Source organism: Pseudorca crassidens, chromosome 15 (genome assembly GCF_039906515.1).
Source record: "Pseudorca crassidens isolate mPseCra1 chromosome 15, mPseCra1.hap1, whole genome shotgun sequence".
Classification (NCBI taxonomy): domain Eukaryota; kingdom Metazoa; phylum Chordata; class Mammalia; order Artiodactyla; family Delphinidae; genus Pseudorca; species Pseudorca crassidens.
Genome location: NC_090310.1, coordinates 74,825,861 through 74,851,122, shown reverse-complemented (window position 1 = coordinate 74,851,122; position 25,262 = coordinate 74,825,861). Strand labels below are relative to the sequence as shown.

Genomic DNA, 25,262 nt, shown 5'->3' with positions numbered 1-25,262 from the left:
AATGGGTATAAGACACCAACTTTCACAGTTGTTGTGACTCATGTGAGTTACTGAGTTAAAGGTTGGAGAATCACCTGCTGTGGTCCTGGGTCACAGGAAGTGATCAACATGTCTTCTGCCCCAAAGAGTCCAGCCACCTCCTTTGTCCACAGGAGGACCTGGCTGGGGCCAGGTCAGACCCTCACAGATTCTCTTAGCCACACACCTCATGTTTCCAACCTGGTCCCCCAAACTAGCCAGATCCCCCTTAGCCTGGCTGCATACTCCTCTGTCAAAATGCCCATCCCTTTCTTCTCACCGATCAGATGCCCCCTCCTCCAAGAAAAGCAGCCCTGATGCCCTCCCACCCACCTGCCACTTCCAGACAGCTGTGCCCACTCCCTTCCCTGAGGCCCACAGCTGTCAGGTTGCATACCCTTTTACAGCTCTGGTCACAAACAACCTGGCATTTAGGTCGTTCGTTACTGGGGGTTTTGTCTCTCACCCCACTAAACTGTGAGCTTATTGAATCTTTATCTTAGCATCCAGCCCAAACCTGGCACAGAGTCGAAGCTCAGCGGAATGGAGTTGTTGAACTGAACTGAGCTTGGGGAGAGGAAAAGTGGGGACTGAGCCCCTCACCTCCGCTAATGCTTCTCCGTGCCTGAAACTCCTCCATGAAAGCAGCATTGCTGTCCCCTGTAAACACCCACATTAAGCCATTATTCATCATTATGGCTTGAGTAGGAGTTAGTCCCTCAGATCCTTTCTTGCTGAAAGCAGAATCTGATGGAGGGAGGGAATGAGAGATGGATTGATCTGGGGAGGCAGTGCTGGTCCAGGAAGGGGAAGTGTCTTCCAGACTTTGGGAAAGGAAGGTTTTTCTGGGGAGTGTGGAGACACCAAAGGCAAGCTCAGAGGGGATGTGACCCTGCCCAAAGCCACACAGGGAGCCTCCAAGCAAGGCCCTCTGGGACTCAGGTGCTCCACCCGTGAAAGGGAGTGTGCAGGGACTCACATGAGGTCAGTGGGCCTTCTCTGGGTCCCTGGTTTGGATGGAATGACCTCTCTGTGCTGCTGTGGGGAGGCAGGAGTGGTGGGTGGTGGGCTGCGTGCTGGACTCTGTGCCCCCAGGAGGCCTGGGTCCTGGGAGCTCTTGAAGACCCCTTCTGGAAGGGGCAGCTTCCTCTCTAGGATGGGGGTTTTCTATGGGGTCGGCCGGGCTGGAGAGATTGTCAGCCAGGGGGCAGGGAAAGCAGCTCATAAGGTCCCTGCCCCTGTGGGCACCCGGGCTGGCCCAGAACCACCAAGAAAGGGCTGGATGCTGGGGCTGTGAGAAAAGGGGGCGTGCTGGGAGAGTGGGGGAGAGGACAGGTGTGCGACGGGAGTGGAAAGGGAGCAGCCAGGGCTGGGGGAGGGGGAGAGGCAGGGCTACTAAGCCGTGGGCCAAGGAGGCGGGAACCACTCTGTCTTGTTTGCCCCACGCTGCACAGTGCCAGGCACATGGTAGGTGTCTAATTAGTACCTAAAGGACAAAAAGGTGGACCCAACCTGCCCTGTCCCCGCAGAGAGCCTCCTCTGATGTTTTCTTGTTTTTCTCGCAGGCTCCTGGCCCGGACAGCCTCTCGTCCCCGAAGGACCCCTGTGCTCAGGGACCATGGCGCACCCCAGACTCCGGAGCTGCCAAGGCGCTGCCTGGTGATCCGGCCGCGGCGACGCCAGGGGGGCGCGGGCGGGGACCCCGGGGGGCCGTCCATGCCCCGGGTGCGGCCGCGCCCCCTCCCCCTCCAGCCGGGCGCCTCCACGGCGGGGCGGCGTTCAGGGCCGCGGGCCTGTCCGGGTGCCCGTCGGGGGCGGCGCCCCGGCGGCCGCGCTAAGGCCACCATGTGACGCGGCGCCGCTCCGTCCTGCCACCAAGCGGCGACGCCCTGGTACCTCCCGTCCATGCTCCTGGGCCCGGGCCCCTCGCAGGCCAAGCATGAGGCCGCGGCCCGACGGTCGGGGGCTCCGGGTAGGAGCGGCGCTGTCGCCCGCGATGCTGCTGCTGCTGCTGCTGCTGCTGATGCCGCCGCCGCCGCCGGGACCCCTGTGGGCGGCGGGCACGCCTGCGCCCTCGGCGTACGGGGCTGCGCAGAACGGCGCGCCGGGCGCGGGCCGCGTGAAGCGCGGCTGGGTGTGGAACCAGTTCTTCGTGGTGGAGGAGTACACGGGCACCGAGCCCCTGTACGTGGGCAAGGTAAAGTGGGACCCCGCACCCGCTGTCCCGCGCCCGGGACCCCGGAGACGCCCGCTGGTAGACGCAAGGGACCCCAGTTCCCCTCCCCCCCCAAATCCCAGTCCCTACTGCCTCCTCCCGGCTGCCCCTGGTCAGGAGCAGACAATAGGGTCATCACTCTGCTCCCATTACTACTACGCATCCTTCTCTAGTCCCTCTTCCTTCTGCATCTTAGAGCAAAGAGTACTAGTAGGGAGGGAAACCCAGTCCATCTTGTCGCTAGATGCATCTAGAATGGAGAAACGAGTTTGCACATCTGATCATGTCACTCACAAACTGTCCCCACTGTGTTTAAAATTCTTCAGTAGCTTCCCATGCACTTGAGGTCAAATCCAGATTCCCTCCCGCCGCTTGCCAAGACCGGCTCCTCCTCCAGCCTCATCTGCTGCCACGCTCGCTCTGAGTTTCCGACCACACACCCTTCTGATGCCCTTCTGATGGTCCCTCCGATGCTCCCACAGGCTCCTGCCAGCCCCGTCCCCCCTTATCTAGATTGTTTGCCTCCCTCAACTGCTCTCTCCTGCTCCGTTCTTCTACTTCTGCTGCTTACTTTATCTCACACTCAGGCCTCTGCTCAAATGCCACTTCCTGAAAGAAGCTGCCCCTGACCACACCAGGCTGGGACAGACCCCTCTGCATGTGGCCATCCCTCCCTGTTATGTGCCCTCCTAGGTCTTGGTATCTTTCCTTCATAACACTTAACTATGCGTGTGTTTGTTTGATTATGCAATTAATGCATGTCTTTCCTATTAGATCGTGTGTTTTGCTCACCATAAAATCCCTAATGCCTAGCACAGACATTGCTCACAAATTGTTCATTGAATGAATGAAGGAAGGAATGAAAGCTGCTTTCTCAAGCTCTCTGAGTAAATGTTGCTTAACGTGGCAGAAGATCTGTGCCCTAAGAGTATAAGGAGCTGAGAAGGACTTTCGTTCATCCATTTAATCCCTGCGCCCCTCATGGGTGCGATGCTGGAGAAACCCTGGTACATAAAAAGCTTCACAGGTCAGCACCTGGCACTGAGTAGGCATTTAATAAGTGGTATGTGTTGGCTGGCTTCATGGAAGTGTTTTCTAAATGCCTGAGCTGGGTTTTGATGTATGAGTAGGAGTTTAGGCTGATGGGGAAGAGGGCATAGCCTATCAAAAGACATGGAGGCCTGACAGAACCTGGCTTTTTCAGAGACTTGTCCGCAGTTGAGATGTTGAGGTAGAGGGTGCTTATAGGGCAGGAAGAGCAGCGCAGTGCCCAGGGACAGTTCTCTGGCTTCTGCCGAGGCCAGTCAGCTTTCCAGGAAGTTTTGGTCAGCAGAGGTGAGGGGGGACCAACTGTGGAATTTCCTGTGTGCTTAAATGAGTCTGAGAATTGGGAGGCTGACCAGGCTGCTCAGTTCAAGGCTCATGGCTCAGGACCCTCGACAAGGAGGAGAGGAAAGTTTGATGTAAACCTTGTGGGTTTGTCTTGCAGGAAACCCAGATTCTCACTGGTCTAGATACAGTCATCCCTGGTCCTTGGCTACTCTCCCCTCCATACATGTGGCTGAAGTTGATCCCCACAACAGAGCAAAGTGAAGATTTGACAGAGCACAGAGAGGTTCATGTCTCTGCTCAAGGTCACCCAGCAAACTAGTGGCAGAGCCTAGGACTCCTGACTCCCAGCCAGGGCGGTGAGATGGTGGGGCTGGTAGAATGGGGTGAGGGGAGGGGGAAGGAGGAGCCAGTGCCAGCTGGGCAGTAGCTAATGGTGAGATAGCTAGGGATGCAGACTTTGGAGCCAGACACGCCTGAGCTCGAGGCCCGGTTCTGCCAACCAACCCATTAACCGTATTGCCTGAAACAAGTTACTTCACCTCTCTGGACCTCAGTCTCTTTGTCTGTAAAAGTGGGGCTAGGGGAGCCCACTTCCGAGGGTTGTTGAAAGGATTACAGAAGAAAACTGAGCACAGAAAGTGTTCGGCCTGTGGCCTGGTTGTTTGTTTATTGTTGTTTTCTCATTATTCCCATGTGAAGCACTTAACCCTTAAACTGCAAGGTAGAAATCGTTCCCTTTTGTGGGCAAGGAACTGGAGGCGCAGAGAGGGCAGGCAGACAGTGGGCAAGTGGCTTAGCCAGGATTGGAACCTGTGTTCTGATTCTCCAAACATCTCCAAGACCTCCAGGCCTGGGAGAGAGATTTTGGTCCAGGAAGCCCCAGAAAGTCAGGGAAGGACTCTGACACATGTCCCTGAATGTCAGCTGTGGTGGTCTCAGGCGCCTCAGCCCGCTTGTCTACCCGGAAGCTGGGGCTCTGAGAAGGCTTCCTCAGCCGCTCACCTCCTGAAAAGATGAGAGAAACCAGACGCTGATTCACCACTTGCAACCTGCATCCACCTAGCCATTATCGTCATGAGTCAAACGCCACCCCTATTGCCTTGAACCACAGTCTGTCGGCGATGGGGGGACCCTAGTAAGTCCCTGCCTTGGAAGATGGGGAAGCTGAGGCTAGAGGCAGAGAACATCATGCCAAGGCCAGTTAGCTTTCCAGAGAGTTTGGATTAACAGAGATGGGGTGGGGCCAACACGGTGGTAGAACAACCCCAAGAGACAAGGCTCTCCTGACACCGGGTCTGGGCCCAGTGCAATTTTTTTTTAAATTTTTATTGGAGTATAGTTGATTCACAATGTTGTACAGCTATACAGCAAAGTGAGTCAGTTATACATACACATATATCCGCTCTTTTTTAGATTCTTTTCCCATATAGATCATTACCGATTATTGAGTAGAGTTACCTGTGCTGTACAGTACCGTCCTATATTAAGCATCTTCTATGAGCCAAACACTGTGCCCAGCCCTGGGGATCTTCTCTTCACAGCAGCCTCTCGCAGCATCCCCACTGCTGTCATGACTACGTTATCTTCCCCCTCCATCATCTTCACCCAGAGCCCCTCCTTGCTTACTCTCAAGGCCACCTACAGAAAAGCACGCCATGCAGGAAGGAGAGAGAAGTTTCCATCTCTTTGCAAACATGTGCCCAAAGCACTCTTTCTTGTGAAAGATGGTATAGTGTGTGGTTCAGGGAGGCCAACCAGAGCCAGACTGCCAGGGCTCAAATCCCAGCTCTGCTGCTGATTCCCTCTCTGACCTTGGCACATTATTTAACCTCTCTGTGCCTTAGTTTCTTTATCTGCTGAGTGAGGCTATACCTGGCACCTCCTCAAAGAGTTGCGGTGAGGATTCAATGAGTTAGCATATGTCAGGAACCTGGAGAGCACCTGGTGTGTGCCCAGTAAGTATTAGCTTTTATTATGATGGGTCTCACCTGTTATTTCCACCACCTAGAGTATGCATAGATATTATGAACCCCTGCCCCCAATTCCGAAAGCCTTCTGGGCAACCTGATGTCCTAGTTTCTCACCACAAAGTAGGGGGACGTGGTTGCCAGCCCACCCCTCGCTCTAGGAATATGAGCTCAGCCTTTTAAAAAAACCACCTGTCCCCTTTCCAGCCAAGTCCCACATTTGTTCAAGTGGTCGTGTGCATGCATGCACACACACACTCATACCATGCTCTCTCGCTCTTCAGGGAAAAAGGACTTCTCCACGGTTTCAGTTAATTCACTGCTTCCCGGTCCCCCGCCCCAGGGAGCCATAGGGAGCATCTGTCCTTGCCGAATTCCAAAGGTAGCTTAGCAACAGCACCATCAGCCGAGTGAACCCTGGGCACCCAACGGTAACCTATTTTACAACTGCCTCCTCCATCACTCACCGCCAGGCTCCTGTCAGCACCTGCAGGAACCACTGGCCCCGGTCGTTGTCACCAGGGCCCCACACCAACAGCTCCCTCTGCTGTCCTGCCCCCCCTACTCCCCACCCCCGGCAGCCTGGCTCACCTCTTCCCCTCACCTTCTCACAACACCCACCCTCAAAGCAACCTACCAACATTTCCATATAATCTGGGTACTTGGACTAATCCCTTTTCCGAACTGTAATTTCCCCCGAGGCTTCTGTCAGCTGGATGTGGATTTTGTAGGATTTTTAATTTCTTTTTTTTTTTTAAAGAGAGAATTATGGGGTCAGCACTTATGACCAACTCCTGTGGGCGGTGAGATCTATTTTAGATATGCGGCAGGATTAAGGTGAGGAGGAGAGCAGATTTAATTAAGTTGCTAATATTTAAAGAAAATTGATGAACTCCTGGTTTACGAGTAGCACAGACATGAGCAAACCCCTCGTTCCAGGGGAGGCTTTTTATTTGATTTGCTTTCCGTTTAAATCCTGGACTCGTTTTATTTGTGTAGCCGCACTGTCCGTTTAATTGTCTTTAATAAGGAAAACGTACCTCTGCTCGCATTTAATTTTGATTTAATTAGGAGGAAGTAATTAATGGCCTCGTAAATCCCATTTTTCAGCCCCCCAGGATGAGAAGCCATCACTCTGGTGTTTTTCATGTTGTTTATGATCCAGGGCTGGGGCTTAGGGAGGGGGAATTCCCTCAGGGGCCGTCTACACTCGATGCAAAGAACCGAGGATGTGGAGCCAGACAGGCCTCGGGCTGCCTCTTGTTAGCTGTGTGGCTTTAAGTATGATATGGGCCCTCTCTGAGCCTCAGCTTGCCAAACTGTACAGTGGGGAGAGGATAATCTGAGTCCCAAGATCATTATGAGCTATCAAGGAGGTAACAGTAGGGGGTCTAGAAGTGTGCCCAGTGATTGACCTTCCAAGTCTAGCTCAGGTGCACCTGGGATTTAACAGAGTGACTGGATCCTCCAGAAATCCCAGCAGACAGTTGGAGAATTCTAATGACAGCTGTATATTTCATTATTCATGTATTCAATGTTTGGTGCTGTGGCCTATCCTGGGGACCAGGGAGCAATGAACCGCCATATGCTTGATCCTCAGGGAGCTCACCATCTCACACACACATACACACACACACACACTCACACTCACCTGTCCCACTCCCCCTGTATTTTCTCTGCATGCATTGTCAGGACAGCTAGCGTGTGCCAGGCGTGGGGAGTTCAGACAAAGACAAATCAAAGTTAGTCCCTGCCCCTGAGCCCCATGACAACTGAGGAGACAGATTGCAACACGAAGGTGTTACAGGGGAGTGTGGAGCAGAGGGGAGTGTGCATGGGACAGGGGTACAGAGCAGCGGGAGGGCAAATGGGAAGGCATCTGGGAGGGCTGCCTGAAGGAGGAAACAAGCTGAGTTTAAAAGACAAGAAGATATTGCATGATGGCCCCTGTGTCTCCAGTGGGTCAGGATTTGAGCCTATGGTTCTCGTGTCAGGAGATGGGGGAATGAACTAGATGACCCTCAATCTCTTCTGAGACCAGGTGCCAGGAAAGGAGAGAAAACTCATCTTCACTGAGCACTCACTGTGTGCCAGGAGCTCCCACATATTATCTGATGAATCTTTGGACTCTATGGGGAAGCATTATCCATTTCATTTATAGATGAGAAAACTGAGGCTCAGAGGAGGGTAGCCTCTTGCTCAGGGCCAGGCAACAAGTGGGTGACAAAGCTGACGCTGGCACCCGGCCATTCCTGAATACAAGGCCCATCACCTCTCCTGATCTGTGTCCTGAAGTCCTTTTCCAAAAGATAAAATGCATAAGATAGAGGCTCAGATTGAAAAGGCCATCGATAACCATGGCCTGCGGGTACAGGGTGGTACAGGCCTCTCCCCCAGCCGTGAAGCCCAGTGAATGCCCTGTAACCTATTCCATCTTCCTTTCTCCCGCTTCTTTAGCCAGAAACGTTGTAAGTGGACTAACCAGGTTCCAAAGGCTGCAGAGGGACTAACCTGCGCTTTGGAATCAAACAGAACTAAGCCCATCTCAGTCTGTTCACCTGGAAAATGGGGAGATATTTACATAGGCCACAAAATTAAATTAGATTTCTGCAGAGGCCTGCAATCCGGCACATAGTAGGCGCTCGGTCAATAAGAGCACCGTCCTCCAGCCTCATAGCTGAGATTCTTGAGAAATACCCTCCTGGAGTAGAACCACAGGCACTTCTCCTCCACTCCAGAGCCAGGACCCAGGCAGGTGGGGCGAGCAGCCCCAACCCAGCCCAACTCTGCCGCTCTGAGCTCTCAGCTTCTCCGCAGGCCGACCAGCCCTGTTCGGACTCTGCAGTCCCCAGAGAGTAGCCACTGCACCCCACTGTGAGCTCTGTGTTGTGCTTCACGGAAGAGCGTCAGTGACATCACTACTGGGTTCCACTCCCTCCTCCCCCATCCTCAATGGTAGGTGATCCCTGGCCAGGGTCTGAGATAAAATGTCAAGGGCACCAGGGACATGATGGAGACAGAAAGGGAAGGAGACAGCCACTTACAGAGTGTGTAGGTCATTACCAACATGCTCACGTTTCATCTTCACCACACCTGTGCGAGGTAGGACTTGATCTGATTTCTCAGATGGAAAAACAGACCCAGAGGGGTAAAATTAACAAGCCATGCAGGTTGATCGCAACATTAGTGAGCCGTGGGATCAGGAGATTGGCTTCCTGCACTTAGCTGGGTGACAAAGCAAATGACCTCCCCTCCCTGTGCCTCAGTTTCCTCATCTGAGAAATGGGAATAATAATAATGTTTCATAGGGCGGTGACGAAGACTAATAAGATTACAGGTGTTAAGCATTCCCCCAAATGGTATCTATTCTCCCACACTCTTTGGGAATGTTTACTGATTAAATAAAAGCTCGCAACAGGTCTGATTGGAAAGTGGGTGGAGGCACCCTAAAAGGGAACACGTTTGCCCTCTCCTGTCCCCAGCTCCCCTGGGCAAAGGTGGAGGAAGAGCATAAACAGCAAACAGGAGAGACAGGTCTCCTCATCCCCAGCACTGCCGGTGATTCAGGGCTGATGTCTTGAGATAATTTTATTGGGGGTATTAAACTGAGTTATGAGGTTTTTACAATCCAGCCACTTATGAGAAATCTATTAACAGTAACTGGACAGGAAGAAGGCTTCACAGTGGAGCCCAGGATGGGCATTAATTGGGGCAATCCATAACAGGACAGGGACCCGGAAAGTTTCCACCCAACGCCTCCATTTACTCCCTGCAATTTCTGCTGAGAATCAGCAGACTCGCCAAAAAGAGAGAGATGCCCATTAATCGGCTAATGAAATATGAAAATGTTTATGGGCCATTCAATCTTCCAAATAGCACTTCTATAATCCACCCTTCAGACACAAAGTTCCACCAGCAGAATTTATACTCAGACTCCTCCTGCATGGCGGGGGGTGGGCTTTCATCCCTCTTCATGGTGATTTCATTGGCACCTGTTATCCTGCTGAGTGGGCTGGGGTACATGCTGTCCTGGCCCGAAAGGAGCCTTAGGGATTTTCTTGTTCACGTCCCATCTTTGCGGAAGCTTAGAGAGGAGCAGGGACCTGCCCAAGGTCACCAGCTTCATTGGATGCATTTTCCTCTGCTCAGAGCTGCCTCAGAGATTTGGACGTTGAAGGATAAGGACTTGGGCGTTTCTATTTGGGAGAACAGTCCCTCTGCTGGTTCCTTGCCCAGGAGATCTCAGTGCAGTGAAAACAGCCTGGGTTCTGGAGCTTAACAGTGCCTGGATTAAATCCTAGTTATATATAGCTAACATTTAGTAATAATATAATAATAATGATAGCTACCATTTATGGGACACTTATTATGTCACAGGCAGGGCTGATTTTCAGCTAGTACAAACTGGTATAGTTGTGCCGGTTGTTAAAATAGTGAAAAAGCTCCCCACCTGTGGTACATAGTCTGTTTCCTCTCCCTTGCCTCAGCCTCCTCAGCCCCTCCGACCTGTCTGTGATCCAGCATCCAAGGGGTTCCCATCTGAACCAGCAGGGGCTTTGCTGCAGTACCACTCCATGGGCAGTGCCTCTGCCGGGCTGGCCGTTACATATCGTGTCACCTGGTGCCAGGCAGGTGCTAAGGGCTTTATGTGGACTTTATGCTCAATTAGCCCCTCCGGCACCTCTAGAAGGAGGTGCTATTATGACCCACATGTTAGAGAGGAGGCAGCTGAGGCCCAGAGAGGTACAGTGACTTGTGCGAGGACTCACAGGGAGGTGATGCTGGAGCCGAGGCTGGACCAGGCTGGACTGCCTGTTCTGCCGCCATGGGCTCCTCCCAGGAGGCCTGAGGATGGAGTGAGAAAGCCCAGGCTGTGGACCAGGCCGGTTCCTCCAGCAGTCTGACCTTGAGCAAATCATCCTATTTCTCTAATCCTCAGTGGGAAAGTGAAAAAAAAAAAAATCTGCAAAGTGACGATAGCAAAACCTACTCTAGTAGGGATTTTTTAAAATATTTATTTTATTTGTTTTTATTTATTTAATTTTTTAGGCTGTGTCGGGTCTTAGTTGCAGCATGCGGGATCTTTCGTTGCGGCACGTGGGCTCTTCGTTGCAGCACGCGGGCTTCTCTCTAGCTGTGGCACGCGGGTTCCAGAGTACGTGGGCTCTGTAGTTAGCGGCCCGCGGGCTTTCTCGTTGAGGCGCGCGCGGGCTTAACTGCCCCGCGGCATGTTCCCCCACCAGGGATCCAACCCGCATCCCTCGCATTGGAAGGCGCATTCTTTACCACTGGACCACCAGGGAAGTCCCCTAGTAGGGATTTTTTTTTTTTTTTTTAAAGAACTCTGAACCAGATAAGTATGTAAATTGCTTAGTACACTGCCTGGCACATAACAGGTGCTCCTCCAATTTGCATCCCCTTTCCCCCTCTGTCCCTTAACTCCCTGTCCCCGGCATGTGCCAAGCCCTGAGGCTGGCTCTCCAGGTACCAGATGAGTAAGAAAATACCTCCGGGGGCTCAGAGACTAGGGATCCTGGACCTATAGCTCAGAGTGAGGTCATGGCCAGCAGCTTGGAAATTTGTTAGGAATGCAGATTCTGAGGCCCCACCCCAGACCTCCTGGGTCAGAATCTGCTTTTTACCAGGATCTTCGGGTGATTTGCATGCACATTGAGATTTGAGAAGCGTGGCTGCAGCAGTCCTACATGCTGAACGTGATAATGATGACTTGCTGTATTGCAAAGATCTTGGAGGGGAATGGTGGGGTTGGAGGTAGGGGCAGGGAGGGAATCCATAAACGCTTTTGGGAAGAGGTGGCGTCTGAACTGAGCCTCGCAGGATGAGTAGACTTTCCGTAGACAGAGAAATAAGGACAGGGCGCTCGAGGAAGCAGCAGAGAGCTGTGGAGGTGGTTCTGATTTCTTTGTAAGGGCGATAGGGAGCCATGGGAGAGTTGCAGGCGGGGGAGGACGTGTTCAGGTCTGCCCCTGAGGCTGACAGCTCTGGCGGCAGAGGGGAAGGTAGATTGCAGGGGCGGGGCTGGAGCAGGAAAAGCCATGGCGGGCTAGTGAAGCACTCCAGCCCAGACAGTGAGGCCTGGGACCGGGATGACGCGTGACTTCCCCAGCCTCAGTGTCTTCACTGAAGAATGGGTATGTCAGAGAAGAGATGTGCTTAGGCACAGGCCCCCTGTGGGACTTGGCCAGGGGGAGTGCCAGGAGGAGCCCCCACCCCAGCCTCCACCCTGCCTCCCCAGATCCACTCGGACTCAGACGAGGGTGACGGGGCCATCAAGTACACCATCTCAGGCGAGGGCGCTGGTACCATCTTCCTGATCGATGAGCTGACGGGCGACATCCACGCCATGGAGCGCCTGGACCGGGAACAGAAAACCTTCTACACGCTGCGGGCTCAAGCTCGGGACCGCGCCACCAACCGCCTGCTGGAGCCTGAGTCGGAGTTCATCATCAAGGTGCAGGACATCAACGACAGCGAGCCCCGCTTCCTGCACGGCCCCTACATCGGCAGCGTGGCCGAGCTCTCACCCACAGGTGGGTTGCCGGCTCTGAGGGGCGCGGGGAGCCGGGGAACGGGGGAAGGGGAGCTGCCAGGTTGTGAGAAGGAGCCTGCTGCGGGGAGGGGCAGGGGAGACAGTGTATAGGTGTGAGCCCAGGTGCCCACACGGACTCAGGCACAGTCCCGGGCAGTCGCAGCTGCACTTCTGGACAGAGACACACACGTGATCTCAGGCACATACACGGGCACAGTCCCTATGTGGACATGGACCTACGTGCAAACACAGAGATGTACTTGGACATGCTTATACACCCACACAGAATCGCACAGGCCAAGACCCACTTACAAGCTCGGCTGTCCACGGCCCGGCTCAGGCACGGCCCCATGCGTGGACAGCATCGGGACAGTCACACACACAGGCATGGCTGTCCACCTGGACACGGCCCTTCCCCAGACTTCAACTCACCCAGACACAGCACAGCCCTTGGCCGCAACTCCCACACAAATGCAGGCACAACCGAACATGGGCACACCTACAACCTAAATCAACCAGAGTGGGCATAGCTGAAACAAGACCCCACCACACAACCAGACACGCCCTCACACTAGACACAGCTACGTGCAACGTCACCCAGGAAACAGCCCCTCACGTGGACGCAGCTTATGCACAGACACCTACCTAGACACAGGCGAAAGCCACAGCCAGACATCTTTACCATCCTGGGGTCGGGCTTCACCAGAGCGTAGCCGCAGACAGGCATGGGCACAGCCAGACGCAACAACCTCCAGACAGCTTCCTCCACGGCCCACAGGAAGCCCCAGTACACCAAGACCCAGCCACCTGGGGACACAGGCTCACAGAGGTGGCCGAACCCCCGGGCACAGATTCAGCCACCCCCTCCCAGGTGTGGCTGCAAACACCAGGGGCGCCGCACACACACAGTTGTAATAGAAAAGGCAGGACGCACACCGAAACACACATCTGCAGGAAGCCCTCAGACCCAGACATCCTCAGAAACACAGCAGCGGGACACTGAAAGGAAAGGTTGGATGAATCTGCCTTCCCCCACCGTAGGGCCCACAGGTAGTGGAACGACCATCAAGGTCCCACCTAGCCGAGGGCTCCTCGTAGAAGCTGGAGTCGTGGCGTGAGGGGCAAGCCAGTAGCTGCCACCTTCCCCACCGCGTTAGGCTAAGCCACCTGCAAGCTAGACCGGACAGGGAGCAGTGGCCCTAGGTCCTAGAACACGTGCTGTCGCTGACATACTGGGGCCAAGGGCTTGGCACTGCCTCTCACTTGGCCTTCCAGCTCTGCAGCTACATGGCAGAGGCCGGGGGAATTTGGGTTTTGGGGGAAGAGTGCAGTCAGCCCTGGCTTCCCCGGATTGGACCAGATCTGGCAGGTTGGTGGGTAGTGAGTGGGCAGCCGGTGACAGAAGAGAAGGGAGTGGACCGGAGAAAATGGTGAGCATGAAGGAATGGTGGGAGAAGAGGGAATGGCGAGGGTGTGAATGTGGGTGTGGGCTGGCATTCACACACTCATGGTGCACGTGTGCCTGCTGTGCATACGCATCTCACACGTGCACAGGTGTGCCCCTGCACGGCCATAGCCTGTGTATGTGACAGGCTATGTGTCTGTTGAACGGATTCATTCATTCATTGAACAGATATGCATAGGCACTGGGGACACAGCGAGGAGAAGGTAGACCAGCCTCCCTGCTCTCTCACAGAGCGGACATTCTGGCCGAGGAAGACAGGCAGGAAACAAGTTAACAGATCATGGATCTGGGAAGATGACACTGAAGCAAAGACTTGAAAGAAGTGACGGCATGGGCCCTAGGGAACAGCATTCCAGGCAGTGGGAACAGTACATGCAAAGGTCCCAAGGTTGAATTCCCTCTGAGGGGAAGCAGAAAAGCGACCAGATCACGCAGCCACGTGGTCATAGTCAGGGTTTTGCCTTTTAGGCTCAGCAAGCTGGGAAGTCAGTGGAGGGGCTTGTTCAGAAGAGTGACATGATGTGACTTAATTTTAACAGGATCCTGTGGCTGTTCCATGAAGATTAGATGGGAAGGTGGGGTAAGGGCAGAAGCAGATTGCCCGTTGAGAAGGATATTGCAGTTACCTAGGCAGGAAATGATGGTGGCTTGGAACAAGGTGGTACCAGTAAGGGTATTGAAAAGAGGTCAACTTCTGGATATATTTCAAAAGTATAGCTGAAAGCATTTGCTAATAGATTGGATGTGGGGCGTGAGAGAAAGAAAATTCAAGGATGACTGTCGAGATTTTGACCTGGGCAATTATATAGATGGGATCTCCATTTACTGAGATGGGAGAAACAGCGGGAGGAACAGATTTTGGGGGGATGGAGGGAAATCAGGAGTTTGGTTTCAGACTTGCTAAGTTGGAAGTATTTATTAGAAAGCCAAGGAGAGATCTTGGAAAAGGCAGTTCAGTATACAGGTTCAGCAGCAAGGTCTGAGCTAGAGAGATAAATTTGGAGGTTGTCCATGGCAAAGACCCAGGGAGCACTTAGAACTCAATTTTGCAAGTGGGGAAACTGAGGCTCAGAGCAGGAGTCCAAGGTCACACAGCAAGTGAGAAGTAGCTTAAAGCCCTGACTTCCCAGGTCCAGCAGCCCTCACTCCTGGACTCAAACTCTGGCCAAAGGAGACATGGCCCTCTCTCTCTTCAAGCAAAACTGAACTGCATGTTTCTGCATGGAAAAGGCTAGAAAGATGACGAGAGAGATAAGGCTGGATAGGGAAGCTGGAATCATATGCGAAGGACTTGAGGAAGCACATAGCCTGGGAAAGGCTTAAGCAAGGAAGTAACATGGGCAAACTTGCATTTTAGAAATTCCCCTCTGCTGTGGGGTGGAGAGTGGATGGGGATGAGGGATCCGGAAGGAGGTGCAGCCCCATATGCGCCATGTTGGCTTGCCCATCACCACTTCACTCACTTCAACTCCGAGTGGTGGCAGGACTGATGTCAACATCCCCATTGAACAGATGGGAACACCAAGGCTCAGAGAGAGGAGAAGATGTACCCACAGTCACATAGCAAGTCAATGACTGAGCAAGTTGGGCTTGGCTCCCAGGCTGTTGGAGCAGCAAGCTTCCTGTGTCACTCGTGGGGAAAGTGAGACCGAGAAAAGGGCAAGGACTCATTCAAGGTCACCCAGAGAGTGGGAGGCAGCGCCAGCCCCCAGCTTCATGAGCACGGCCCCAAGGAACCCCAGCCCTGCCTCACCTTCCTCTCCCGGTCCACTGACTCTGACATTCTGCTCAGGAAAAAGTGGGGACTTAACTAGGACAAGCCAGGGGAACCCAGGAGGGGGAAAGAGGAAGCAGAAATTAAATTAGTTTGTTTCATTTGAGCAACTTTTTGAAGGGGAGGCAAATCCGACACTGTGGTGCTTACAGAGACTCCAGGCGGCTTTGAAAATCAGTTACAATTACTGAGCTTCCTGATCTGGGCTAAGCGGGGCGGGGCCGACAAGCAGCACCAGGGTCTGGGCGGCTTCCCGAGATCAGAAGAAGGGACACAGCCTGGAACATGAAAGGCAGCAGCGCTCACCATTTAAACCACTCACAGCTTAAAAGGGAAGGGAGGTGTGCCGGGGGCGTCCAATGAGCCATGCTTCTGAGGAGGGGCACGCCAGCCATGCTGAGCCTAATGCGGTGAAGCGGGTCCTGCATCTGACCGCCAGGAGGCCCGGCTCCCCGCGTGACCTTGGGAAAGTCCCTGCCCCTCTCTGGCCCCCAAATTCCCTTTTGAGCACGGAGGGGGCTCATTCATGCCTAGATGTTTACTGAGTGCCTACTCTGTGCCAGGCACTGTTCCAGGCATTGGGGATTCTTAGAAAGCCTACATCTAGAGCAAGGAGAGAGACAGGAAAGAAAGAAACAAGTCAACATATAAATGCACCCTGTGGTGTAAGTGCTGTGAAGAATAAGGGAATTGGGAGTTATACTGGGGGAGTGCTATTTTAGAGGGGTCAGGGAAAGCCTTTCTTTTTTAGAAAGGCTGAAGAAACCAAGGGAATGGACAAAGGAGAAGAAGAAACCAAGGGAATGGACAAAGGAGAAGAAACCGAGGGAATGGACAAAGGAGCTATGTGAAACAGTGGTTTTCACAGTTTATTGTGCATCCAGGTTACTTGGAGGACTTGTTAAAACACAGATGGCTCCCCTCTCCTCCCCAGGGTTTCTGATTCAGTAGGTCTGGGCTATTAGAAATGTTTGCTTTTTTTTTTTTTTTTTTTTTGCGGTACGCGGGCCTCTCACTCTTGTGGCCTCTCCTGTTGCGGAGCACAAGCTCTGGACGTGCAGGCTCAGCGGCCATGGCTCACAGGCCCAGCCGCTCCGCGGCATGTGGGATCTTCCCGGACCGGGGCAGGAATCCGCGTCCCCTGCATCGGCAGGCGGACTCTCAACCACTGCGCCACCAGGGAAGCCCTAGAAATGTTTGCATTTTTAACAAAGATGCTGTCAAAGGTGATGCTGATGCTACTGGTTCAGGGACCACACTTGGAGAACCACTAAGCTAGAGGAAGAATGTTCCAGGCGGAGGGAACAGCGAGTGCAAAGGTCCTGAGGAATAATGTTTGGTCATGTCTGAGGAATAGCAAGGAAGTCAATGTGGCTGAAGAGAAGAGTAAATGAGGGGGAGAGGATCCAAGGAGGTCAGAAGAGGTACCGGAAGCTGGACCACATAGGACTTTGTAGCCATTGAAAGCCTTGGTTGTACTGTGAGTGAGATAGGGAGCAGAGGAGTTATATGATGCAACGTAGATTTTTAAAAGATGATTTGCTGGCCGCCATGTTGAAAATAGACTGTAGGGGTCAAGGATAGAAGAGGGAGATCAACGAGGAGACAACTGCAGTCTTGGGGGCAAGAGGTGATGGTGACTTGGATCCTGGATGTATGGTGAAGGTAGAACCGACAGGGTTGGTGAGGGATTGGATGTGGGAAGTGAGAGAGAGAGAAGACAAGGATGATGCTGAAGTTTTTGACCTGAGCAACTAGGTGGATGGAGCTGCTATTGCTGAGATGGGGAATGATCCAGGAAGAGCAAGTTTGCAGCACAAAATTAAGAATTCATTATTGGACACGTTAAGATTGAGATGTCTACTGGAAATCCACGTGGAGTTCTCAAGGGGACAGTTGGATCTCTGAGTCTGGAGGTCAGGAGCAAGTTCAGGGCTGGAGTTACAACTCTGGAAGTCATCAGCAGAGAGAGAGAATTTAAAGTTTGAGACTGGGTGAAATCAACAAGGGAGTGAGTTTTGGTAGAGAAGAGTTAGACTAGATAATCTCTTGATGTTGGGGGGCTAGACCCCTTCCCTAGGCTGTCACAACCCGACCAGTGGACCACAAGAGAATTTCACAGAGCTCCTGTGCCCGGTTCAACTCCACCTACTTATTAATGCCAACTATGTATAAGACAAAATACTTGGCACTGTTGAGGATACGAAAATGAGAAGTTCAATCCAGCACACATCTGTTAGCCACTGCTTTACTCTGGGCACTGCAGGGGATATAAAGATAAGTAATTGAATTAAATCCACAAATGTTTATTAGCACCCATTATATTACAAGGCCTCCAATGTACTTGGCTCTGGAGGGGTTGCAAAGATGAGTCACCCAACTAAGCAAACACTTATTAGCACCTACTTTATATATATATATAGCCCCAAGCGGATAGAAAAATAAGCAGTTGGTTTAATTCAGTAAATACATAATAGTTCCTACTGTGTACATGTCACTTTTTCTTTTCTTTCCTGTACGTGTCACTGCTAGGTATGTGGGGATACAAAGATAAGCAAGATACTGCCACTGACCTCAAAGGGGTAGCAGATCAGTTTCATCTGTGGTGCCAACTCTGATCGACTGGTAGTGACTGTAGGGCTGTGTTGAGGAGTCTGAGGTCTCATTTGGGCTCAGCAGAAAAGAATGCCACAGTCGATTAGTGATGTCTGCTGGGAGCAAAGGAAGGAGAATGTGGTGAAGGAGAACGTGTATGTGGTGGTACATATACCGTAGGATGGGCATTACTGGACCATGGGATTGGGGCTCAACAGACTGTCGAAACGGGCAGGGGCCCTGTCACAGCTGCTTTCCCATGGATTCCAATCCCTTCTGTGAGCAGCATCTTTAATAGATGGAAAAAAGACTTTCGTAGTACAGTCTGCACTTCTTGGGACATTCACTAAATAATAGCTATCGGCCAACACTGCTTTCACAAAGCTATTTCCGTTTATTCTCACTGTCCTGGGGAATAAGCAGGGCAGGTATTTCTATCCTCATTTTACCAATGAGGAGAAAAATGCAGAGAGAGATAAAGTAACTTGCCTGAGGTTCCATACTAAGAGCTGGAGCCGGAACCAGACCCAGAACCTGGAATCAGAACCTAAACTACTTGGCTCTGTGTACATGGGAAACAGTCACAACCATCTCTTTAGTGTGCACAGGACTTTACAGCTTGCAAAACACCTTCACATCTCTAATCTCATTTCATCCTCCCAGGAACTCTCTTGGGTTAAGTGCTGATACCCCATTTTACAGATGAGGAAACTGAGGCTCAAGAGAGGAGGGGAAATAATATCGGGAGGGCACACTATCTGATTCCCAGGTCCCATGCTTGGGAGGAGGGCGGCAGAGAGGAACCGAGGAAGGCAGGAGGCAGTGTGCTCCCCAGGGGTCTCATTCGGGGAGGGCAGGGCTGGCTGGGAGCCTCCAATTGTCCCATCTGCAGCTGGAGAGAGTGTGGCTCGACAGCCCTCAGGCCCAAGCCAGGAATCAATCGCTGGCCTCTGCAGAGACAACTTCTAAAGATGTTTTTAATTAAAGTCCAGGAAGATCTATATGTGCAATATCTCCTTGCCTAGCAACGGCACTGGCTCTCACCACCCAGGATGGGGAGAAGTGGGACAGGAGGTTTCTGGTGGAGAGAGGTGTCAGAGAAGAACAGAGGCTCTGGCCCTCAGGAGTCGGCCCCATAGCTTTCTTTGTCTTTTCCATCAACAAATCACTCAGCGAACACGAGCACCCTCGCTATGCTAGGCCCTGTGCCCGCGTGGCAGTGGGTACAAAGGTGACAAATCTACCGTCCTGCCCTCAAGGGCCTAGCACATGGTAGGTGCTCCGTAGATATTGGGTGACTGAATGGAACTGAATTAGAAGCCAAAACTGTTTGCTTTCTGCAACTGGCAGAGGGACGCTACTGCAGAAACTTAGAATGTTGCTGTCCCAAACAAACAAGGTGACCGGACTACTCCACAGAGGGTCCCGTTTAAATGTGGAGAGGATAGAAGAGCCTATGGGACTCAGTTAGGGATAGTAGGGGAGTCCCTTCTCTCAGGGGGACAGATGAGATCCACACACACACTCAAGTGTTGCCCGCCTGGGTGAGTCCGTGGCTACCTCTTTCTGTCCCACTCTCTCTCTCTCTTTGTCTCTCTCTATATCTCTGCCTCTCTTACCCTCATCTCTCTGTCGCTATTCTAATTTCTCCCTATGTGTCTGGGTACCTCTGTTTTTCTCACTTTCTCTCTGTCCATCTCTCTGCATCTCTGTCTCTCTGTCCCTTGTTTCTCTGTCTCTGACCCATTTTCTTGCTCCATCTCTCTATGCCTCCTTCTCTGTCACTTGTCTGTGGACCTGCCTCCTCCCCCTCTATCCTCCGACCTCCCCTTCCCATGCAGCCACTTTCCTGAATCTCCTGTGTATCATTCATCTACATTAGGCTGCCTTGGGTGGGCAGCCGGAAGTGCGGTGGAGGCCAGTCCAGTAAGCTGGCATTGTAAGTGATGAGCAAAGAGGGAGTTGGGAGGGGCATGGTGAGGGGGGGAGTTTGAGAAGGGGCTTGTTTCCTGTGTAATCTGAATGTTCCCAGGGACTTGACAAGTGGTTTTTAATTTTTAATAGAAAGCATTCCATACAGTTCCGGCAGCAGCAGGGGGTGGGACTCATGTTTCATAAATGTTTGAGAAGGTAATGGGAGCCAAGGGTTTCCCCAGGCCCAGCAGGGAGGCAAGGGGAGGTAGGGAAGAGGCAGGATGATAATAATTACAAACATCTTCATAATCATGACACTTGGTCACCTTAGTTGAGGACTCTGTTCTTTTCCAGAGCGTTTCATCTCCTTCATCTTATTAAGGGATATCCCTCACCCAGGAGACAGGAAGGGTAAAGTGTTGTTTCCATTTTACAGAAGGGGAACTGAGGCCCAGTCAGGCCGAGTAGTTTTCCCACCGCCACACAGAGAGCCAAGGAGAGGGCTGGAATGAGAATTTGTCTTCAATCCCTGACATCCACTCCACATGACATCACCTTCTCCCTGAGCAGCTGGAGGTCCTGGGGCCCAATTTTGGGCTTCCGTTGGATTTCACAGACAGCAAGGGTTAAAGGAACAAGAAGGGAAAGAATTCTGGCCTGGGAGCCAGAGCATGGATTCCAGTTCTTGCCCCGTGACAAACCATGTCAAATAACAGATAAACTAGAAATGAGGAGTGGGCAAGGCCCCTCCTTCCTGATACTGGTACCCACGGGTCTCCTGCGCAGGGCCAAGGACACAGACCTAGAGATCTTCTGACCATACAGAGAGAGGAGAAAGGAATAAACTCTTATTGAGCACCTACTACGTGCCTGGCTTCACCAGGCACTTAAATCCATCATCTCTAATTCCCATAGCACCTCTGAGAGGCAGAGTGGGCCCCTCTAAAGTACCAGTGAGGAAACAGGTCAAACAGGGGGAAAGACTTGATTGAGGGCACAGAGTGAGGGAGTGGTGGGATTTGAACCCAGGACTCTCTGATGCCAAAGTCCACCCAGTCTCCATGAAGTTGTGAGGGGCATCTCTTTGTAGGAGTGTCCAACTTCTCATGCTGATTTGGTGGCTTGTGTCATCCTTGCTGCTTCCTTCTGGGTGCCGGTCTCAGTACAGGCACAGTGAGTCCAGGAGGGTGACATGCTGGCTACAGTGTTGTGGGTTTGAATCTTTTCCTACCACTTACTAATAACCTAATCTTGGGAAAGTCATTGAGCCTCTCTGTGACTCAGTTTGCTCATCAGTTCAATCAAAGGCTGGGGCATCAGTTCTCAGTCTGGAATGCACTTTAGAATCACTGCAGGAGCTTTTAAAATCCCCTTGCCTGTGCTCCACCCCAAGAGAGCTCTATTAAATTGGTCTGGGATGGGGACCCAGCATCAGTTTTACTTTAAAGCTCCTAAGAGATTCTAATGTGCAGCCAGGTTGAGAACCACTGGTTTCTGTGCTCTCCAAGGACCAGCCTTTTCATAGCCAACATTCCACATGGAGCCCTGGGCTCTGAGATACTGTTTACCCGAGAATCCTTTGGGCAACCTTTCCTATGCTAGCCTGGAATTAGGCCCTTGATCCCGCGTAGCAGGACTGGGTGGCAGCACCATGGACAGCAAATGGCTCATTCTAGCCAATCCCACCCCTGCTTCTGGAAGCCTGGGCTTGAACCAGCTGCCAGAGAGCGAGAATCCTGAGCCCAGTTCCTTGCTGTTCCTCTGCTCTTCCCTCGCTCTCCTTTCTTTGACTCTTCTCTCATTTGCCTATCTACTTCTCCTACGGATCCCCTCTCCTACAGCCTTATAAGGCAAGGTACATGTGTGTTTTGACATCAGATCGACCTGGGTTTGAATCCCGCCTCTCCTATTTCCTTGCCGGATGAATTTAGCCAGGGGCTGTCCTTGCTGCTGAACAAGGAAATCTATTTGAGTTCTCACAGCGATCCTGAGAGCTTGTTAGTAATATTACCCCCGTGTCACAAATGATGAAATTGAGGCAAAAGGGGTTCATTACTAAACATCACTCAGTCTCCGTCTCCTCGTCTGCAAAGTGGAAATCTTAATAGAGCTTACTTCAAGGCTCTATTATATGAATTCCATGAGATACTATACATAAAGGGCTTGTTATAGCATGTATCACAAAGAAGTTTTTAATAAACCTAATCGATCATTATCATTGAATAAGGGTATATAATAATGGGTTTCATTATTAATTTACATTGTCACCCTTCACTGTGTGTAGCAGTTTCCTCATCTGTAAAATGGAATTGATGCAGGATTGCTCTGGAGTCGGCTCGTATCAGCTCATGAGAGCCAAGTATTGATTTTCAGGAGTTTTATGAACCACTTGATACCACATTCATAGCTTGAAATTGGCCATGGTGAGAGTATTTACACCGTAGAAATCAGCAAACACTACAAAGCAGGGCATTCCTCCCTACCCCTCCATCCCCCAGAGCCAATGGTTAAACACGTGCCAGCATGTCCCCTGCATCTACATCAGAGACTTGGTGTGAGGACTGAAGAAGAGAATGGCCGTGATGGCGCATGGCAAAATGCGAACTGCTGAACATAGGGGCACGGCACAAGGTGGTCCTACAGCGGCCACAAGCCTGGCACCCTTTTGCCTGCGCATTCTGGGGAGCTCCTGACTTGTGAAGAAGGTGGGAGGGCGTGTGGGGCCTTGGGGAATCAGTGGTGAATCACTGACCCTTTGCCATCCCCACGTGTCGGCATTAGCTGTAACGGCTGCAATAAAGAAACCCAGATCGGGGAAATGATTCCATCATCCCCGCGGGTGTCCCAGGGATGCAGCCAGGGATAGAGAGAGAGAGCTCATCCTTGTCCCTGGGGAGTCACTCAGCCTAGCACTGTGCCTTGCCCAGGGGGAGAGGGGAACATGCAGAGGAGAGTGACAGGGAGACCCTCTCTCATAACTGTTACAGCAGCTACTAGTTATTGAGCACCCACCGTGAGCCCGATGCTTTATGTATCGTCTCTCATTTCAGTTTGTCCGTGAGGGAGGCTTGATTGTGCCGTTGTATACGGGCATGCAGCGTCTGCTGAGAGGACAGCAACCTGCGTTTATCGAGTTCTTAGTGTGGGATGGGCACTGTCCTCGGTGCTGCATACAGAAACCTATTTGAATTCTGAAACCAATCCCAGGAGTTTGGTGGTACTCTCACCCTCATTTCACAAAAGAGGAAATTGAGGCAAAAATGGGGTTCATGACAGGCCCAAGGCCACACTTCTAATAAGCGGCAGAGTCACTGATTGTGATTCAGTACACCAGGCCACCATCCAGAGTCACTGTGTGTGTGTGTGCTGACTCTGGCTCCCAGAGGACTTTGGCCTTAGAGAGTCCTGGGTTCAAATCCCACCACTTCCTCAGTCTGTGCCCTCAGTCGAGTCTTTTCCCCTGTTTGACCCCTTTCCTCACCTGTAATTTAGAGGGGCCCACTCTGCCTCTCAGAGATGCTGTGAGAATTAGATTTAAGTGGCTGGTGAAGCTAAGCATGTAGGGAGTGCTCAATAGGGTTTATTTCTTTCTCCTCTCTCTGTTTAAGAGGAGGCGCCTAGGATCATGCCCTTGCCCTGAATAGGAGACCCCTGAGTACCAAGCATCAGGAAGGAGGGGGCTTGCCCAAGCCTCTTCCCCAGCTTCTGCAGGCAACTCTGACATGGTTGATAGGGGGCCGGAGCCTCCAAAGAGAGAGGCGCATTGCAGGGCCGGTTTAGGAGGCTGGGGCGGGGGGGACACGGAGAGGGAAATGAGAAATGCAAAAGAGTGAAAAATAAATACATGTGTCTGTCTGGAGTGATCGAGGGCTGGAGGCGGGAGAGGTGGGTGGCCGGCTGGGCTTAGCAGAATTGCTGCAGTAGCACTTGCAGAGCCCCACTCATTAGCCAGGCAGTGGACTGGCGTCACCCCCCAGCGTGCTGCCCCGCTGGCCCAGAGAGCCCAACCCACCAGGAGGGCCCTACCCAGAACCTCAGGAGGCCTGGGCCCCGTCCCCTCACCATCAGGGCACCCAGAAGAGGGCATCTCCTTGAGGTGAGGTCTGAGTCTCATCCCCCTTGGATCCTATCCTGAGCCCCCAAGACTCCCTCTTGGGTCTTGCATCTCACACCCTCCTATCTGGAAAGGTTTGGATGGACCACACAGCTTTGCCCATCCTTCCATTCACCCCCGCCCCCACCCCTTCCATCACCCCCACCCTGTCCAGCCTCACATCCCAAGCCCTGCTTTTGTCAAATTGAACATGATGTCAAATTAGAGCCATCTCTGGGACAGGCCGAGAGGAGCTCCCAGTTTAATGAGGCAGCGTCGAAAATCAATAACTTAATTGCCGCTGTTTGATGGACTTTTATCCAATTTATACTCTCCCCAGCAGCCTACGTGCAGAGCATGAGGAGAAGTGTGTGTGTCGGGGGCGGGAACTGTCTGGGCACCCGGGAGGAGGGGCGAGGAGGGCACCAGGACCCACAGCCAGCTACTTCCAAAGGGAAAGCTGGCCGCTGCTCTTCTGCCTGGGGCCCAAGAGACACTGGCCCCTGAGCCCCAATGAACTTGGTTGTCCTTCTGGGATGCCCACACATCCCCATGGCGGGATGGGGGGGTGGGGGGATTAGGATGTGGGAGGAAGGAGGCAGAATTCCCTTGAGAAATCAGGAGGGGCTGGGATGGGTAGAAGGACCCCTGCTTTGGGAGTAAAGTGCCTGGTTTCCAGTGTTAGCTCTAACTCTGTGATGACCTTAATTGGTGAAAATAACCATTTCCACCACCCACTGAGATACTGCTCTGAGTTCTGCACTGGGAGATTAAAAGTGTTCCCTCATGAACCAAGGACTAGGACTGTCCCCATTTTGCTGGTGAGGAAACTGAGATGCAGGGAGGCTGTCTTCCCTTGCCAGAGTTTTACAGCTGGGAACCACCGAAGGGAGATTTGACTCCAGATCTGACTCCATGGTCATGCTTGTGCCACTGGGAAGGCCCCAGGTCTGGAAGCGGGTTGGGGCTTCATGTGGGGATGAGGACTGTGAGGGGATTGGCTTCAGTGACCTCCGGCCTAGGTCTCCTTTCCCAGTTTCTCTGGGAGTGGGGAGCCAGGGGGAGGACGAGCACAGCGGCCCCAGCTGACCCTTGTCTCGCTTGGTCCCCCGGGCCCAGGCACGTCGGTGATGCAGGTGATGGCCTCGGATGCGGATGACCCCACGTACGGCAGCAGCGCTCGACTGGTGTACAGCGTGCTGGATGGCGAGCGCCACTTCACCGTGGACCCCAAGACCGGTGAGGGGCGGGGCCAGGCCAAAGGGGCGGAGCCGGGGCGAAACCAGAGGCGTGGCGAAAGGGGCGGTGCCGGAGGGGGCGGGCGGAAGTCTCTCAGCGT

At 52.6% G+C, this 25,262-nt stretch overlaps 1 protein-coding gene across 8 annotated transcripts in view; it reads left to right on the top strand.

The window, feature by feature from the left end:
* Nucleotides 1-25,262, top strand: part of CDH22 (cadherin 22) — a 125,776-nt gene that overhangs the window by 53,005 nt on the left and 47,509 nt on the right. For 5 of the 8 annotated variants that reach the window (XR_010935374.1, XM_067708306.1, XM_067708300.1 and 2 more), the window contains exons 2-4: nt 1,584-2,202; nt 11,789-12,083; nt 25,043-25,162. Coding sequence is in view for 7 of the 8 variants with exons in the window: in XM_067708306.1 (XP_067564407.1) it covers nt 1,924-2,202; nt 11,789-12,083; nt 25,043-25,162 (694 nt within the window). In the remaining variant the exon portion in view is untranslated. Of the gene's footprint in view, nt 1-1,583; nt 2,216-11,788; nt 12,084-25,042; nt 25,163-25,262 lie in introns of all 8 variants that reach the window. The other 3 variants (XM_067708302.1, XM_067708304.1, XM_067708305.1) reach the window with 1 other exon arrangement.